This window comes from Eurosta solidaginis, chromosome 2, assembly GCF_040869045.1.
Source record: "Eurosta solidaginis isolate ZX-2024a chromosome 2, ASM4086904v1, whole genome shotgun sequence".
NCBI lineage: Eukaryota > Metazoa > Arthropoda > Insecta > Diptera > Tephritidae > Eurosta > Eurosta solidaginis.
Genome location: NC_090320.1, coordinates 280,805,303 through 280,823,893, shown reverse-complemented (window position 1 = coordinate 280,823,893; position 18,591 = coordinate 280,805,303). Strand labels below are relative to the sequence as shown.

The following is an 18,591-nucleotide window of genomic DNA, read 5'->3' as shown; positions in this document are numbered from 1 at the left end:
AGGCAGTATATTTCTTGCTGCTTTCATCCATCGGAATCTGGTAATAGCCAGAGGTCATGTCCAATGTAGTGAAGAATTTCCCTCCAGCTAACTTAAAGAGTTGCTCTTCGACCACAGGCATTGGGAAGTTCTTACGTTCAGTGACGGCGTTCAGTGCCCTGTAATCGATGCACATTCGGCTCTCTCCGCTGGCTTTGCGTACTAAAAGTGCCGATGCAGCGTGTGGTGATGTACTTGGACGGATTATATCGTTGACCAATAAGTTGTTTAAAATTGACGTTAATTCTCGTTGTTGCGATAGTGGAACCTGATATCGTTTTCCGACTATTGGTCCCGACTGTGTCACTTTAATTTCCATAGTGGTAGTGTTACATCTTCCCAACGTTGACACATCTTCCGCGAAGCAATCTTCATACTCATGTAACATGGACTTTATATCGTTACGTTGTGTATCATTCAGCTGATCGTTGATTTTAAACATGTTCGATTTGACTTGTAACTGTAAAGACCCATTGTCGATGACCAGCCGTTTGTTGGCTCCGCACAAAATATCTCGTCCAAGTAGTAGGTCATACCCAAGTGTATTGCCCGGTACTACGTATAAGTTTGCGTGGACATTTTCGTTATTGATCATTAACTTTACGTCGGCCTTTCGTGTAGATTCCACAGTTGAACCTCCGAAACCTTTAAAGCGCTTATATGCAGGGATGCATTGCATCGTTGGTATTACTTGTTCGCTTATTAGTGAGTGGTCGCTGCCTGTATCGACCAATGCGTCGTAAGATTTACCATCAATTGTGACGTGTTGAATTATAGGTGGCACTTGCGAAGGTTTTTTCGACTCCACAATTTCTGCTACGTTTGGCTTGGTGTTTACTCGACATTCCTTGCTGTCATGGCCCACTTTCGAGCACTTAGAACAGCGTTGTTTCTTTTGTGGTTGCGGACATTTGACAGCGATATGTCCATGTTCATTGCAGTTGAAGCACTTCACTGATCTTTGCGATTGTTCAGAGCATCCACTGCGCATGTTAGTGCTAAACGTTGACGTTGGGTTTGGCTGTATCGAATTTGTTGACTGTACCGTTTGTAAGTTTTCTAGTGACTGTAGCAGCTCATTGCTGGTATTTAGATTCATTGCTAATAGCGTACGTGTTGTTTGTGGATCGCTTATACCATTGATCGTACAAAAGTTTATAGATGCGTCATCTAAATTACCCCGTCTTCCGAGCGTTAACATCTCGTAGTAATATTCAATCAATGTCTCGCCAGATTTTCGCTTGCGTCGGCCAAGTTCCCTATGAATTTCCGCAAAATTTACTACACACGGAAAATCTTTCAATAGCATACTCACCAAATCAGTCCAAGACTGGAACACCGGTTGAGCATCCAGCCAGCTTTTTGCTACGCCTACGAGCTTTTGTTGTGCCGCAAAAAGTAGCAAATTGTCACTCCATAAGTATGTTCGTTGCAGCTGCTCAGCCTTCGTTACAAATTGTTGTGCAGTGATTAATTTCTTCAACGGGTTAAACTCTGGTAAGATTCCAACAATGTCTTGTATTTTGTACGTGGATGCCTGCTGTGTGGTCGATTGTACATTGGATTCTCGTACTGTTTCTTGGGATGTAACAGGTTCAACGGATGGTCGTGATGCATTTTGCGTTTGCAATGACCTTGTTAATTCCGTGATCATATCCCTCAACTCACTGATTGGTCTTTCCCAAGGTTCTTCCTGATCGATCTCATTGGCATCAATTTCATCAGACTCAAAATGTTGAATTAATGCCGCAACTTTGTGTGCTTTATTGCCTGTCGCTGAAATATTTGCGTTTCGCAATAGTTTATTTATTTGTGCCACGGTTAAAGATTCTATTTTTATTTGCATGGTGACTTTTGCTTCAGTTTTTTCCCTTTATTTGACAAGCCGTTGCTTAAGCAATTAAATTTTGCTTCCTTTCGTCGCCGTTGCTTGCCAAAAACTGTCCGTTCTTGTCGCTGTCTGCTTGCCACTCCAGTATTTTTCCACTTCAACCCCAAGCAAGCATGCCAACAACAACTTTCGTTTGTTTTCCCGTTAGGCAGAACAATTCTGCGTAGCGTCTGCTGCCGTTGTCCAATTCCTGTAAAGCTAGATCGCTGCGCCGTCTCTGCGTTAGCGTTGATTTGCGCCGTTTAAAACGTTGAGTAGTGTTTATGTGTATGTTCGCTTTACTGCTTCGTTTGCACCCGTAACGTTGATTGTCGTTGGCCTGTACACACATATACACATGTGACGTTGCTGCCTTGCCTTTAGAGGACTTAATTCGCTGAATTTTGCACTGTCTTTCGCTACAACAATAACGTTGCTGTTTGCTGTGAAAGACTAGCCGTTGCCAGTGCCGTTTGAAATATTTTCCGTTGAGCCAAGTGCGTTGCTCCTTTTGTTAAGCTTTTCGTTTTAAGTATTTCGTTTGAGCAGAGAACGTTGCTCTATTTTGGTACATACATCTGTACGCGTTGAGGAGAAATTTCGTTTTTGTACATTCGATAGGTAGACATATATGTATGTACGTATGTCTAAAATATTTTGTAGGCCCGCGCGAATCCTACTTCTGAACTATTAAAACCCGATTAAATAATAAAACGTTCCGAGTTATGTTTATGTAATTTAATGAAAGTAATTGAATTTGACATTTATGTTTAAAGAAAGAATAGAAAATAGAAATTCATATGCCGATTGTCGTGAGCTTATGCACGCTCGCACGTCTGCACTCTTCGAATGTTCACCCGTAACTAACTGTCTTTGACATTTGGAACAAATATTACATACAGTCCGGTAGATGTTGCATCAAAATATTTTGGAGTTGGAGGAGGGACAAGCATACGTGGCGCAGAGTAGAGTAAAGTCTTTAGAAGTATTATATATTGAGGACTTAGATTGTAACAAATTGTCAAGAAGGATTCCTTGTAATAAGGAGTCACTAAATTTACTAAATAGAATGAGAAATAATAAGCTATTAAGTAGAGACTAAATACTTGAAAATAAAATAATTAAAAAACAACTTTTAAGTTAAACGGTTTTATTGAAAACAATACATACATGAAATAATAATAATATTAAAAGCTAGAAAATAATTAGTTAGGTCCTAGGTACTAGTCATCACACTCCTCATCAATCTAGGGCGTTGATCAGACAATTAAATAAAATCGTTGGACGCCTCAAGTTTTATACTCAGTTGAGCAGAGCTCACAGAGTATATTAAGTTTGATTGCATAACGGTTGGTTGTACAGGTATAAAGGAATCGAGATAGATATAGACTTCCATTTATCAAAATCATCAGGATCGAAAAAAAATTTGATTGAGCCATGTCCGTCCGTCCGTCCGTTAACACGATAACTTGAGTAAATTTTGAGGTATCTTGATGAAATTTGGTATGTAGGTTCCTGAGCCCTCATCTCAGATCTCTATTTAAAATGAACGATATCGGACTATAACCACGCCCACTTTTTCGATATCGAAAATTTCGAAAAACCGAAAAAGTGCAATAATTCATTACCAAAGACAGATAAAGCGATGAAATTTGGTACGTGAGTTGAACTTATGACGCAGAATAGAAACTTAGTAAAATTTTGGACAATGGGCGTGGCACCGCCCACTTTTAAAAGAAGGTAATTTAAAATTTTGTAAGCTGTAATTTGGCAGTCGTTGAAGATATCATGATGAAAATTGACAGGAACGTTACTCCTATTACTATATGTACGCGTAAAAAAAATTAGCAAAATCGGAGAAGGACCACGCCCACTTTAAAAAAAAATTTTTTTAAAGTAAAATTTTAACAAAAAATTTAATATCTTTACAGTATATAAGTAAATAATGTTAACATTCAACTCCAGTAATGATATGGTGCAACAAAGTACAAAAATTAAAGAAAATTTCCAAATCGGCGTGGCTCCGCCATTTTTCATTTAATTTGTCTAGGATACTTTTAATGCCATAAGTCGAACAAAAATTTACCAATCCTTTTGAAATTTAGTAGGGGCATAGATTTTATGACGTTAACTGTTTTCTGTGAAAATGGGCGAAATCGGTTGAAGCCACGCCCAGTTTTTATACACAGTCGTTTGTCTGTCCTTCCGCATGGCCGTTAACACGATAACTAGAGCAAAAATCGACATATCTTTACTGAACTTAGTTCACGTACTTATCTGAACTTACTTTATCTTGGTATAAAAAATTAAGGAAATCCGACTATGACCACGCCCACTTTTTCGATATCGAAAATTACGAAAAATGAAAAAAATGCCATAATTCTATACCAAATACGAAAAAAGGGATGAAACATGGTAATTGGATTGGTTTATGGACGCGAAATATAACTTTGGAAAAAACTTTGTAAAATGGTTGTGAAACTTACCATATTAAATAGAAGAAAATGAAAAAGTTCTGCAGGGCGAAATAAAAAACCCTTGAAATCTTTGCAGGTATTACATATATAAATAAATTAGCGGTACCCAACAGATGATGTTCTGGGTCACCCTGGTCCACATTTTGGTCGATATCTGGAAAACGCCTTCACATATACAACTACCACCACTCCTTTTTAAAACTCTCATTAATACCTTTAATTTGATACCAATATCGTACAAACAAATTCTAGAGTCACCCCTGGTCCACCTTTATGGCGATATCTCGAAAAGGCGTCCACCTATAGAACTAAGCCGCACGCCCTTTTAAAATACTCTTTAACACCTTTCATTTGATACCCATATCGTACAAACAAATTCTAGAGTCAACCCTGATCCACCTTTATGGCGATATCCCTAAATGGCGTCCACCTATAGAACTATGGCCCACTCCCTCATAAAATACTCTTCAATGCCTTTCATTTGATACACATGTCATACAAACACATTCCAGGGTTTCCCTCGGTTCGTTTTCCTACATTGTTATTTTCCCTTATGTTCTCACCATAGCTCTCAACTGAGTATGTAATGTTCGGTTACACCCGAACTTAACCTTCCTTACTTGTTATTGATAGTCATAAGTAAGACCAACTGAACCTTAATCGGATTATGCTACGCCTCACATTTTTAGAAATTTCACGCGCCTAAAGCTTTTATTTAATTCTCTGATCAACGCCCTAGATTGATGAGGAGTGTGATGACTAGTACCTAGGACCTACCTAATTATTTGCTAGCTTTTAATATTATTATTACTTCATGTAAGTATTGTTTTCAATAAAACCGTTTAACTTAAAACTTGTTTTTTAATTATTTTATTTTCAAGTATTTAGTCTCTATTTAATAGCTTATTATTTCTCATTCTATTTAGTAGATTTAGTGACTCATTATTACAAGGAATCCTTCTTGACAATTTGTTACAATTTAAGTCCTCAATATATAATCCTTCCAAAGACTTTACTCAGCTCGGCGCCCCGTATGCTTGTCCCTCCTCCAACTCCAAAATATTTCGACCCATGCGCCAGCTATCGGATTTTTTCTTATTATTGTATTGTCATCGGGTTCTGAACTATATTCCAAGTTTCAAGCTTATAGCTTATCGGGAAGTTACTTAAATTTCAATTACAAAATTCGTGCCAACCAGCCAACCAGCTAAATAAAGTCAACCTAAAATAAAACCGTTTAAAAATACGGTAATTCTACACATATCAATTTGATAACACAATTCAGTTGTGCAAACACATACATATATAAACAAACAAGTACATGGAAATTCCCAAGGATTTTTAAGAATTAATGAGCTTAACACCGGTAAATATTATTGTTATTCAATTATTATTTGGGTTTTATTGAGAAAAACTAAAAAGAAGGAAACATTTACTGGCATAATGCTATGGTACCATTTCGAAAACCGCCACGTAATCATCGTCAGGCAATTTCGTAATGTTATCAAAGATTTCACCGTGATTCGAACCGCGAATCACGCGGTGAAACTGCAGTTGCCTTAACCACTAGGCTATCCTGCTGATATTTGTTTCCTGGATTAATTCAGTTTATCTTATTTCTGATGATGATTACGTGGCGGTTTTTGAAATAGTACAACCGCAATATGACAGTAAATGTTTCTTTCTTTCTTTTCAGTTTCTCTTAGAAAAACATAAGAATTGAATATTCAATTATTACAAGCCGGTGTTCATAACGCGTCTACATGAAAAACTGTTTATCTGACAGGGCTTCAAGAGAATAATAATAGGGATTAAAGCGCTTCTCAAGGCATCCGGATCTATGTACCGGAGCGACTCGGGATTTTTCCTGACCAAGGGCTTTCATTTCAGTGTAACCCCATTTAATTTGTTGCGTCCCTCCCTCAAATTGTCATCCTCCCAGCAGATCCTTGCAGCAGGACTGCGCCATACTCTCCTGCTCCAGGAAGGTATCGAACCCAATCCGGGTCCTTCACCTGACCCCGGTCCTGAAAAATGGTTCTGCTGCGTTTGTCGGAAAATAATCTTTTTAGGACGATCACACTCTTCTAATTGTGTCACGTGCAAGGGATGGTTGTATCGGACAGGGTGTTCTGGGATAGACCCCAAACCCCGACGTCCTCGTAACTTTTATAAATCTTTTGTGGCTTCTTGCTATTCACGCCCAAGGGCGCCCCGTAGTCGGCACCTTAGCGCCAGCTCAATGCAGCTCGACGGGTTTCATTGCGCCATGCTACCAGGCCGCAAACCCAACTACACCGGGTACCCCAATGCTTACCCAGGTATGTCCAGTCCCAGGGCCACAACAGCAATTGTGTCCTGGCCTGCCTCAACGCAGGCGTAGTCGCCCGTCACTTACCCCTACAGTGATGACGTCTGCTGCGTTGCACTTCAGAATTCTGCAGTTAAACTGTAATAGATTAACTGGGAAAACCACGGATATAGTCGATTTCATGAAGCGGCATAACATCCGTATTGCTGCGGCATAACATCCGTTGCTGTTGGATGAAAAAAAATGCGCGAGCATTTTTTGCCGACAATATGCATTCTACTGTTGACAAAGTTAGACGGCGGGCCAACAGACGCGCACATAAACATAAATTCAGCGCGTCTCCAATTACCATAACCGTCAAAGAGGTTGAGGATGCCATCGTTCATGCTAAAGCATCTAAAGCAGTGGGACCAGACGGCATAGCCATGTAGATGGTTAAAAACCTAAGCAAAGAGGGATTTAGTTATCTAGCACATGTCTTTAACTTGTCCCTTTCCGCCTTTGTTATCCCCGAAAAATGGAAAATGGCCAAGGTGGCCCGTACTAAAGCCTGGGAAACCAGCTAACATAGGAGATTCTTATCGTCCGATATCACTCCTATCGCCAGTAGCCAAGACACTTGAAGCCATTCTGCTTCCTCACTTTAATGCAAATTTGCAACTAGCCAATCATCAGCATGGCTTCCGAAAATTACTTAGCGGAACCACCCCGCTAAATGCCATTAGTACTCAGATAAATTGCGGATTAAATCAAAACCCCACCGTAGGACAGTATTCGTTACGTTAGGCCTGTCAAAAGCTTTTGATACGGTCAACCATGGCATGTTACTGCAAGACCTGGAAGGGTCTCCCCTTCCCCCAAGTCTTAAAAGGTGGACCGCAAATTATCTGTCTGGTCGGCAAGCATCGGTGCAACTCAGGAATGTAACATCCAAACCAAGAAGAACTAAAGAAGGGGTGCCACAGGGTGTCCTATCCCTACTTTCGTTTAACTTATATATATCAAAGTTACCTTCGCCACCAGAAGGAGTCAGTATCGTTTCCTGCGTCGTTGAAACCCAGAGATCGATGAGCTTTGTAACAAAATAAACAGCTATCTCACTGATTTCACCGGTTTCTTCGCCTCGCGAAACCTGACGTTATCACCGACTAAATCAACGGCGAACTTATTTACAACATGGACGCGCCAAATATCGACCATATTGTCCAAGAAAATTTGCTGTTTCAACAGGGGTGGACCATAATAAGAGGGGTGTTAGAGGCGTTGGTTCCACAATACAGTTAAGGAGATGGTTGGTGTCATGTTGGGACACGTTACAAGCAGGACATATGTTTTGTAAGTCGGGGTTGATTCTGGATAGGTAAGAGTTTAACCTGTTACAGTATCCAGATCGAAGTTGAGCTAGAGTGACTCGCGTTTCCCTAGGGAGTGTGCGTTCCTCTTCTGCAAGTTTTGGCTATTGTTCTTTGAGTACAGCATTCGTCAGGGAATTCCTGGCATAGAGGTCCGACGCCTGTTTGTGGAGTTCACTGCTTGTATTTTTGGATGCATACGGCTGTGTTCTCAGGTGCCGTATTTCCTCATAATGCATATGGAGAAGGCCCCTTAAGCAATTGGGCGGTGTAACCTCATCAATCAGATGTCTGTTGGGACGCCCAAGTTTCTGGGTATTCAACGAGTATTGGACCCTACCTTTTTAAGAAATCCAGTAAATCTTTCCATCTGTTTATCACTGTGTGCTTATCTCCCCGACAGCGAGTTTTTGCGATTTGTTGGGCCACGTAAGTTCGAGCAGTGTTGTTGCTCAAAATTTGTATCAATTTGATAACAAAATTCAACTATGTAAATATACATATATATAAACAAACAATTACGTGTTCATTTCATTTGGCTGGATCACATGTGTTTTTTTTACTCATGGCGAAACTATGCGAGGTGCCAGCACGGTGACAGCTGATTTATACTTTTTTAATATGATTCAACTTCCGGGGCAGTAGGATTTTGATATTAGTCCATCGATTTACAAAAACAAAGTACATGGCACTTTTATTTATGTTTGTAGGTGCTGCCACCTTGAATGGTTCCGCCATAGTTTAGCTAATTTAAAACAAGTAAGGATGAGACTGTGTACGGCTGTGCCGAAGATTTCATACCCTTCATGAATGGGGCTGAACAATAATCTTATCCCATTCGTAATCTCCAAATAATCGGCTGTATAAGGTAAGAAATATACAGTTAACAGGTGTACATACCTAAACGGTTTTTAAGATAAATATTGTAACGATTTTACTGAAATTCCGCTTATTTCACACCTTCTTCTAACGTTCGTATCGCTGAACTCTTGAATAAATAACTCCAATATTCAATAATGCAAAATGGCCTTTATTAAAGTACTTCACAATAACACTGATACTTCACAACCAATAGCTTGCTTAAATCAAACTGATTCCATGATTGCTCAGCTTGCGCTCTTTTATACTCTTCGATTTCCTCGTTCGCAAACTTCTAGGCGTTTCTAGAATTTACTACTTAGTTACCAGCTATAAAATTACCAGCTACAGATGCACGTTTATAGCTTCTCATATGCGCGTGTGTATGCGTGTGATACTTGCATAAATAATTGCCTATTTAGAGCATCTCAGATAAGATATATGCATGTGTTTGTGCGTTTTTCTCCGCTGCGCGTACCTATGTACATATGTGTAGACATAATGATTGATTTGTTTATATAGATACGAGTGACTGCTTAGTATCGGCTTAGAGATGGTAGTATCCCTTAGTGTTGCTAATATTCGTCACAGCATAAAATAAAAAATAGGTAGGTACTTTGTGCGAGGATGCAAAGTTTCACGTTTTTTGTGGTCTGCATGTAAAAACTATGTCTACAAATCACGTATTTCAGCAATATATGACGTAAACGTAAGTATTTGATGAAATTTGAAGCTTCTAGCCGTAAAAAAGTGGCAAAAATGATAGTGTAAGGGTAAAATTCCCCATATCACCTTGCCACCGTAACATCTGGCAACACCGTTGCTCTCAATGCTAAGATGTCATTGTGAATACCATAAACAGAAAGAATTAAAGACACCATAATATGTTATAAGCTATTATAAGGTAGCATGTAAGAAAGAATAAGATATATGTGGGGTGAAACATGAAAATGACGATTGGCAAGAGGGACATCGGCATTTTCATGTTTCACCGCCATCATTATATATTCGACATTTGCGCAGCTTAGACTTCGGTGTACCTTTTAATAAGTAAAAATAACTTACTTAATTGGCGCTTAACCGTCTAAACGGTTATGGCCGTCCAACAAGGAGCGCCAGTCGCTCCTTCGCTCCGCCAACCGGCGCCAATTGGTCACACCAAGGGAGTTTAAATCGTTTTCCACCTGGTCCTTCCAACGGAGTGGGGGCCGCCCTCTACCTCTGCTTCCATAGGCGGGTTCCGACAGAAACACTTTCTTGGCCGGAGCATTATCTTTCATTCGCATAACATGGCCTAGCCATCGCAGCCGCTGCGTTTTAATTCGCTGGACTATGTTTATGTCTGCGTATAGCTCGTACAGCTCATCATTAAATCTTCTTCGGTACTCGCCATCGCCAACGCGTAGTGGTCCATAAATCTTTCGAAGAACTTTTCTCTCGAACACTCCCAAAGCTGCTTCATCTGCTGTTGTCATGGTCCATGCTTCTGCCCCATATAGCAGGACGGGTACGATAAGTGACTTGTAGAGTATGATTTTCGTTCGCCGAGAGAGGACTCTACTTTTCAATTGCCTACCTAGTCCAAAGTAGCATTTATTGGCAAGATTGATTCTTCGCTGGGTTTCAGTGCTGATGTTGTTGCTAGTGTTGATGCTGGTTCCCAAATAAACGAAGTCTTTTACTATTTCGAAATTATGGCTGCCAACAGTAGCGTGGTTGCCAAGGCGCATATGCGCTGAGTCTTTGCTCGATGACAGCACGTACTTCGTTTTGTCCTCATTCACCATCAAACCCTTCTTTACCGCTTCTTTTTCCAGTTTGGAGTAAGCAGAGCTAACAGCGCGGGTGTTTAGGCCGATGATATCAATGTCATCAGCATATGCCAGTAATTGCACGCTTTTATAGTATATTGTTCCAGTGCGGTTAAGTTCTGCAGCTAGTATAATTTTCTCCAGTATCAAATTAAAAAAAATCGCAAGATAGGGGTCACCCTGTCTGCAACCTCGTTTAGTTTCGAACGGCTCGGAGAGGTCCTTCCCAATTCTGACTGAGCTGATGGTGTTGCTCAACGTCATTTTGCACAGCCGTATAAGTTTTTCGGGGAAACCAAATTCAAACATAGCGGCATATAGGCAGCTCCTTTTCGTGCTGTCGAAGGCGGCTTTAAAGTCGACGAAGAGGTGATGTGTGTCGATTCTTTTTCACGGGTTTTTTCCAAGATTTGGCGCATTGTGAAAATATGGTCGATGGTAGATTTACCAAGTCTGAAGTCGCACTGACAAGGTCCAATCAGCCGGTTCACGGTGGGCTTCAATCTTTCGCACAATACACGTGAAAGGACGTAAGAAGTAAAAATAAAGTGTACTTTAAATAAATCAATTTTGTTAGTGATTTAATTGGTAACAAAAGGTAAATGTGGAGCAAATGACCTCCGCGCTGATCACTCACTGGGAAATATAAATATGGCGAGCATCTGGATGCGGCGCCCTCCAAGATCGTAAGGAGGTATCGTAGACAGCAACACATGTGGTACAAGGTAAATTAAAATTCAACATAGTGTACCAAGGGGGCGTACATAGCATTCAGGAAGATGTATTGCAGTATGGCGACCGTGAGGCTGGAGCCTCGTTCATTTCAATTTTGGCAGTGTGACGAACCGAACGTCTTTTTTCTCGGCAGCAGTGGTGAGTGAGAACAGTTTTTTTTTGGAAGAGCACAGTTCTTGACAATAGCGGTGAAAAAGGAAAAGTGTGTGTGGTGCGGAAAATTTAACGATATAAATTTCTAAATAAATTCAATAAACCTTCAATACATAATTTTCTAAATAAAATTTTACTAATCCACGATATAAATTTCTAAATAAATTCAATAAATCTTCAATATATCATTTTCTAAATAAAATGATACTAATCTACAATGAAATTTTCTAAACAAAATTCAATAAAAGTTCAATACATAATTTTTTTAAATAAAATTCTACTAAACTACGATATAATTTCCTAAATTAAAATTTAACAAACCTACAATATAATTTTGCATTACAAACAAATCTACAACTCAATTTTATAAATTAAATTTAAAAACTACAATACAATTTTCTACATTGAATTTAATAGATCACCAAAACAATTTTATTAATCAACATTTAACCAACTTACAATACAACTTCCCCTAAATTAAACTTTAACAAAACTACGATATATTCTTCTAAAGCAAAATTCAACAAAAAAACAAAACAATTTAATAATCAAAATTTAACTCAAAATTTAACAAATTCTACAAACTGTTAACTTTGGTAAACCAACGGGCCTGTACATAACGGCACCAAAGAGGATAGATAATTATTATAATTATCTACTCTCTTTGCAAATATGGTCGTCCCGACCTATTCATAACATTCACATGCAATCTACAGTGGTCTAATATAAAAAACAATTTATTTGATGGTCAGAATCCAACAGATCGACACGATATAACAGCACGTGTATTTCGACAAAAAGTAAGAGCACTGATGGATTTGATTATCAAATTGCGAACTTTTGGGGAGGTGCGTTGCTGGATGTATTGGATTGAATGGCAAAAGAGAGGGCTGCCGCACGCGCATATCCTGATATGGCTGGTTCGTGAAATAACACCCGATCAAATTGATATCATTATATCAGCTGAAATTCTAGATGAAATCAGTGATCCAGAATTATTTGAAGTTGTCACGAAAAATATGATCCATGGCCCTTGCGGTCAGATAAATATGAATTCGCCATGCATGATCGATGGAAAATGTTCAAAACGGTATTCAAGAGCATTAACTTCGGATACTATTACAGGTGCCGACGGATGCCCGTTGTACCTACGTCGGTCACTGGAGGATAATGGCCATACAACAACAATTAAAATACGCAATCAAGACGTTGAAGTTGATAATCGTTGGATTGTGCCTTATTCTCCACTATTGTCAAAAGTATTTCAGGCTCACATAAATGTTGAGTACTGTAATTCTGTGAAATCGATTAAATACATTTGCAAATATGTGAATAAAGGCAGTGATATGGCTGTTTTTGGAGTAGCTGGTGACAACAGCATTGATGAAATCGCACAATATCAAATGGGGCGCTACATTAGCACTAATGAAGCTCTTTGGAGAACTTATTCATTTCCAATTCATGAGCGATATCCCGCTGTGGTTCATTTGGCTGTTCATATTGAAAATGGCCAGCGTGTGTCTTTTACCGATGCAAATGTACAGCAGAGAGCAGCACAACCACCAGCAACAACAGTAACTGCATTCTTTCAATTGTGCGAAAGCGATAACTTTGCCAGAAAGTTCCTGTATTCAGACGTAACGCATTATTTCACTTGGACTGCAAAGAAATGGCAACGACGTAAACAAGGAACACCACTTGATGGCCATCCGGGTGTTTTTTGCAGATACCATGGGAATATTGTACACAGTTCATCCAAACAATGCAGAATGTTATTATTTGCGATTGTTGTTAGTAAATGTTGTTGGGCCACCTTCATTTCAACATTTGCGAAGAGTGAATGGTCATTTATGTATGACGTATCGTGAAGCATGCGAGCAATTAGGTTTGCTTGAAAATGATGCGCATTGGGATTTAACGCTTCACGATGCATCGATTGCTTCTTCTACACATCAAAAACGCATCTTATATGCCATAATCGTGTCAACATGGTTTCCATCAAATCCTCTTGAATTGTGGAATAAATACAAAGATTTTATGACAGAAGACTATTTGATTCGAATGCGTCATCACACAAGAAACACTGATTTGCTAATTTCATTGGAAATGTATAATGAGGTATTGATAGCGATTGAAGATATGTGCCTTACGATTGCAAATAAAGGATTAGGGCAATTAGGTTTGTCACCACCCAATCGTCCAATGCATAATTTATTTGATCGAGAATTGCAACGTGAACAACAGTATGATCCCAATGAATTGCAAACATTTGTGAATTTGAATGTTCCTAAATTAAATGACCATCAAAAACATGTCTATGATACCATCATCCAAGCGGTACAAAATGAAGTCGGTGGATTATATTTTTTGTATGCGCCTGGTGGTACGGGAAGAACATTTGTGATATCACTCATTTTGGCAGCCATTCGATCGCAACGAAAAATTGCATTGGCACTTGCTTCGTCGGGAATCGCTGCTACTCTATTGGATGGTGGACGAACAGTGTACTCTGCATTAAAATTGCCGTTGAATGTGCAGGTATGTTTATATTTATTGATTGATCACTTTAAAATTTAATCGATATTAATTAAAATGTAATTATTTTCAAATTAACAGGTGATTGAACATCCCACGTGCAATACTTCAAGAAATTCAGCAATGGCAAAAGTTTTGCAACAAGCAGCAATTATTCTATTGGATGAATGTACAATGATGCATAAAAAATCGCTGGAAGCATTACACCGTACAATGCAAGATCTACGTCAGAATCAAGAAATTTTTGGTGGAGCATTAATATTATTGTCAGGGGATTTTCGACAAATATTACCTATGGTTCCACGATCAACACCGGCGGATGAGATCAATGCATGTTTAAAGTCTTCTCTTCTGTGGCGACATGTGCAAAAATTGACATTGAACATAAATATGCGCGTTCAATTCCACAACGACCAATTGGCAATGGAAAAGTTCGAGTAGATAATACAAATGGATTGATTACATTGCCGAACAATTTCTGTACCATTCTCCAATCAACAGAAGAGTTGATTGAAAGTGTGTTTCCAAATATTGTTCAAAATTACAGAAATCACAATTGGTTGAGAGAACGCGCAATACTGGCACCAAAAAATTTACACGTCAATGCAATCAATTATCAGATTCAAGAAAAATTGCCAGGTGCAGTGACATCATATAAATCTGTTGATAGCACAATGAATGCAGATGATGCAGTGAATTATCCAATTGAATTTTTGAATTCATTGGATCCACCTGGTATGCCACCGCATTTGAATTTAAAGGTTGGCTCATCAATTATTTTACTGCGGAATATAAATGCACCAAAACTGTGCAATGGCACAAGATTAGTAGTAAAAAAATGATGCCGAATTTAATTGAAGCGAAAATATTGACCGGAACAGCGAAAAATGAAATTGTACTCATACCACGTATTCCACTGATTCCAACAGACATGCCATTTGAATTTAAGCTTTTGCAATTCCCAGTGCGTCTATCATTTGTCATGTCCATCAATAAGGCACAAGGACAAACTCTTCAAATATGCGGATTAAATTTGGAGGAACCGTGCTTTTCACATGGACAGCTATACGTGGCCTGCTCAAGAGTTGGAACTCCAAATTGTTTGTTTGTGCTCGCTTCCAATGGGCAAACTAAAAATATTGTATATCCAACTGTTTTGGATTGACATTAATAATTTTGAAATACAATGCATTCATTTCATAAAAAAAATTTATAATCCTTAATTTCTTTTTTTGGTTGGTTGCTACGAAGTTCAACGGGGTCCGCTAGTTTACTATATTGAGAATCATTGTACTATGTTAAAAGTTTTCCCCATTGGCAATCTGCAAGTACGTGAACTTAGACTCACCTCATATTTTTCAAAAATTTTCATTCCACGATACATTTATATCGATTGGCACATGTGCTTTGTAGAATTTATTGTGGTTTGGTACTTCACTTGAATTATTTTTGAAGGGCCTTTTTTACCCAAGCCAATTTTTTGGTCGATTTAATGACGTTCAACTGCTTTCTTACTTTGATTGAATCGAAGACAACACCAGATGAAGTGGCTGTGGAAGTGTTCGAGAGAAAAGTTCTTATGGACCTCTACGCGTTGGCGAGTACCGAAGAAGATTTAACTATGCGCTGTACGAGCTTTAGGCAGACATCAACATAGTCCAGCGAATTAAACTGCAGCGGCTGCGCTGGATAGGCCATGTTATGGGAATGAAAGATGAAGTTCCGGCTAAGAAAGTGTGTCTATCGGAACCCGCTTATGGAAGCAGAGGTAGAGGGCGGCCCCAACTCCGTTAGAAGAACCTGGTGGAAAACGATTTAAACTGCCCAATTGGCGCCGGTTCGTAGAGAAAAGAAGCGACTGGCGCGCCATAATCGTTTAAACGGTTAAGCGCCAATGAAGTAAGTAAGTAAGAATCAAAGAGGAACGTAAAACGGAAAAAAGTTACCAAACACTTTATTCGGGTAAAATGGCCATTACCTCCATGTAGTTGCTGTTGTAGCAAAGCTTCGCCCCACCTAACAGCTGACCTATCACAAATTGTCATCAATATCTTCTAACGGAAGTCCAAAGAAACTTGCTCTTTCAACAGGGGTGGACCATAATGAAAGGGGTATTAGAGGCGTTGGTTCCACATTACAATTAAAGAGATGGTTTGTGTCATGTGGGGACACATTGCAAGCGGGGCATACATTTTGTATATCGGGGTTGATTCTGGATAGGTAAGAGTTTAACCTGTTACAGTATCCGGAACGAAGTTAAGCTAGAGTGACTCGCGTTTCCCTGGGGAGTATGCGTTCCTCTTACGCAAGTTTTGGGTACTGTTCTTTGAGTACTGGATTCACCGGGTAATTCCTGGCATAAAGGTCCGACGCCTGTTTGTGGAGTTCACCAAGGACCTGTCTGTGTTTTTTTGCTTCATACAGCTGAGTTCTCAGGTGTCGTATTTCATCAAAATGCTTACGGAGATGACTCATTAAGCCCCTAGGCGGTGTTGGTTCATGAATCAGATGTCTGTTGGGATGCCTAGCTTTCTGGATATTCAACAGGAACTGTTTGGTTAGAATCTCGTTTCTCTCCCTGATGGGGAGTATTCTCGCCTCATTATGTAGATGGTGTTCTGGGGACATAAGAAGGCAACCCGTTGCGATTCTGAGAGCAGTATTTTGGCAGACCTGTAGCTTCTTCCAGTGGGTAATTTTTAGGCTTGGCGATCATATAGGGGACGCGTAGCACGCAATCGGCTGGCCAATTTCTTTGTATGTGGTAATGAGCGTTTCTTTGTCTTTTCCCCAAGTACTTCCAGCAAGAGATTTGAGGATTTTATTACGGCTCTCGATTTTCGGAACAATTGCGGCTTCGTGCTCACCAAAATGTAGATCCTGATCAAACGTCACACCCAAGATTTTGGGGTGTAGGACAGTCGGTATCGTAGTGCCATCGACGTGGATGTTCAAAATGGTCGACATTTGGGACGTCCATGTTGTAAATAAGGTCGCGGAGGAGGAGAGATCAGGGAGGTAGCCGTTTATTCTGTTGCAATCACGGATATAGTCGACCTCCATGACAAACCCGGTTACTTTTAAAGACTCTTGTATTACACGTATCTAAATAAGAATTGACATCACTAAAATATATTGTGACAATTAGTGAAATTTATTTGCAAAAATTTGTGCGGAGCAACAATAAATTTAATACAATTACTACAGAAGTGGAGAAATCAGTCAAGTAAACTTATGTATTCCTTAATATTTTGTTAATAACACTGCCAATTTACAGAAAATCGGGACATCCTCCAAAAAGAGGCTTTATGTACTGGAGAAAGGGGTTAATGAGAATGTAAGTAGTTTGTTTATGAAAACCATTTAATTCTAGTTCAAAAACTTTCTTTATATATTTTTGTAGACGTATTTAAATTAAAAGGACGCCCTGCGTACAGGGGGCGACAAAAGCAATTCTTTTTTCGGCGAGCTGCTGCCAACGAGTGAGAACGTTTGTTCAAGCCTTTACCTTCAACTAATTTATTATTAATTAATTACTTGTTTAACTTTGTTGTTTGTTTTATTATTAGTATTACATTTGTTTATTGAATGAATTAATTCATTTTAATAAAATTTTTATAAAAAAAAATGTAAGTGTTATTTGTTTCGTTATAAATGCGTTAGGAATATCAGATAAGTACAACAGCTAGAAAATAGCCGTGTTTTTTAACACGCGTATATCCGTTTACGCTTAAACTTTATATTGACTGCTAAGAGACAAACTATAAATACACCTCTGAAATTGCTGCGCATAAATTTTGTCCTACTAAATTTCAATACGCATTATACTCATATGTAACTGAAATATGTGTCTTTGTTTCACCCTCTACACTAATTCTATGTATTCTTTGTGTGTCCACAATTCATCGCAACTGATTCAGCTATATGTTATACCCTATGGCCATCAGAGCGTTGCGTCTCCGCTTTTCGGTACACCCTGTTGCTGTAGCTAGTTGTTTAACCACAGCCGCTAGATGGGTCTCCTAAGCATTGTGTAAGCGAAGATAGGCGTTTTTTTACACGCGCAAACGAAACGTATACGCGCGTGTTAAAAAACACGGCTAATATGTTATTTATGCCATAACGCTTGCGCATAGCTTTATGACATTCGCTGCTGTATAAATCATGTTATATATGGCATATGAATGCATATTGAAAAGAGAAAAATATATGAAAGCTTAATAGCAGAATCTAGTGAACATAAAAGAGAAGGCTGCTCACATGTTTTTTTTTTTTTTTTTTTTTACGAGGAAGCATCGAAAGCCTCATAGTCAGTGTGGGACTTTAACCGCACTAAACCTCCTACCGTCTGAGTACCATTTACCCCCCGGTACTACCGTCAAGTATTCCGTCGGGAGGTAGGTTGAGCACTAAGCTCTACGTCTGTCGGGGTCACGTTGCTGTACTTAGA

General features: G+C 39.2%; 1 protein-coding gene, 1 long non-coding RNA gene and 1 pseudogene across 2 annotated transcripts; 2 read left to right on the top strand and 1 right to left on the bottom strand.

Moving 5' to 3' along the window:
- Positions 1–1,219: 1,219 nt before the first annotated feature.
- On the bottom strand, positions 1,220–2,397 carry LOC137241049 (uncharacterized). The gene is made up of 2 exons (XM_067768204.1): positions 1,355–2,397; positions 1,220–1,298 (listed from the first exon to the last, which is right to left on the bottom strand). Exons 1-2 carry the CDS (start codon positions 1,883–1,885, stop codon positions 1,254–1,256), a joined length of 576 nt encoding a protein of 191 aa, XP_067624305.1. The 5' UTR covers positions 1,886–2,397; the 3' UTR covers positions 1,220–1,253.
- Positions 2,398–12,112: 9,715 nt separating this feature from the next.
- LOC137242825 (uncharacterized) lies at positions 12,113–15,445 on the top strand (annotated as a pseudogene).
- A 1,561-nt stretch (positions 15,446–17,006) lies between these two features.
- Positions 17,007–17,656, top strand: LOC137242824 (uncharacterized). Its single transcript, XR_010950376.1, has 3 exons — positions 17,007–17,367; positions 17,419–17,478; positions 17,545–17,656. It is a non-coding gene; the product is annotated as an uncharacterized lncRNA (long non-coding RNA).
- Positions 17,657–18,591: the final 935 nt, after the last annotated feature.

Coding starts and splice junctions, on each gene's coding strand:
- LOC137241049 (XM_067768204.1), bottom strand. CDS start 1,885: ATGCAAATAAAAATAGAATCTTTAACCGTGGCACAAATAAATAAACTA. Junction 1,299..1,354: donor TCCAGTCTTGGACTGATTTG/GTGAGTATGCTA, acceptor GGAAATTCATAG/GGAACTTGGCCGACGCAAGC.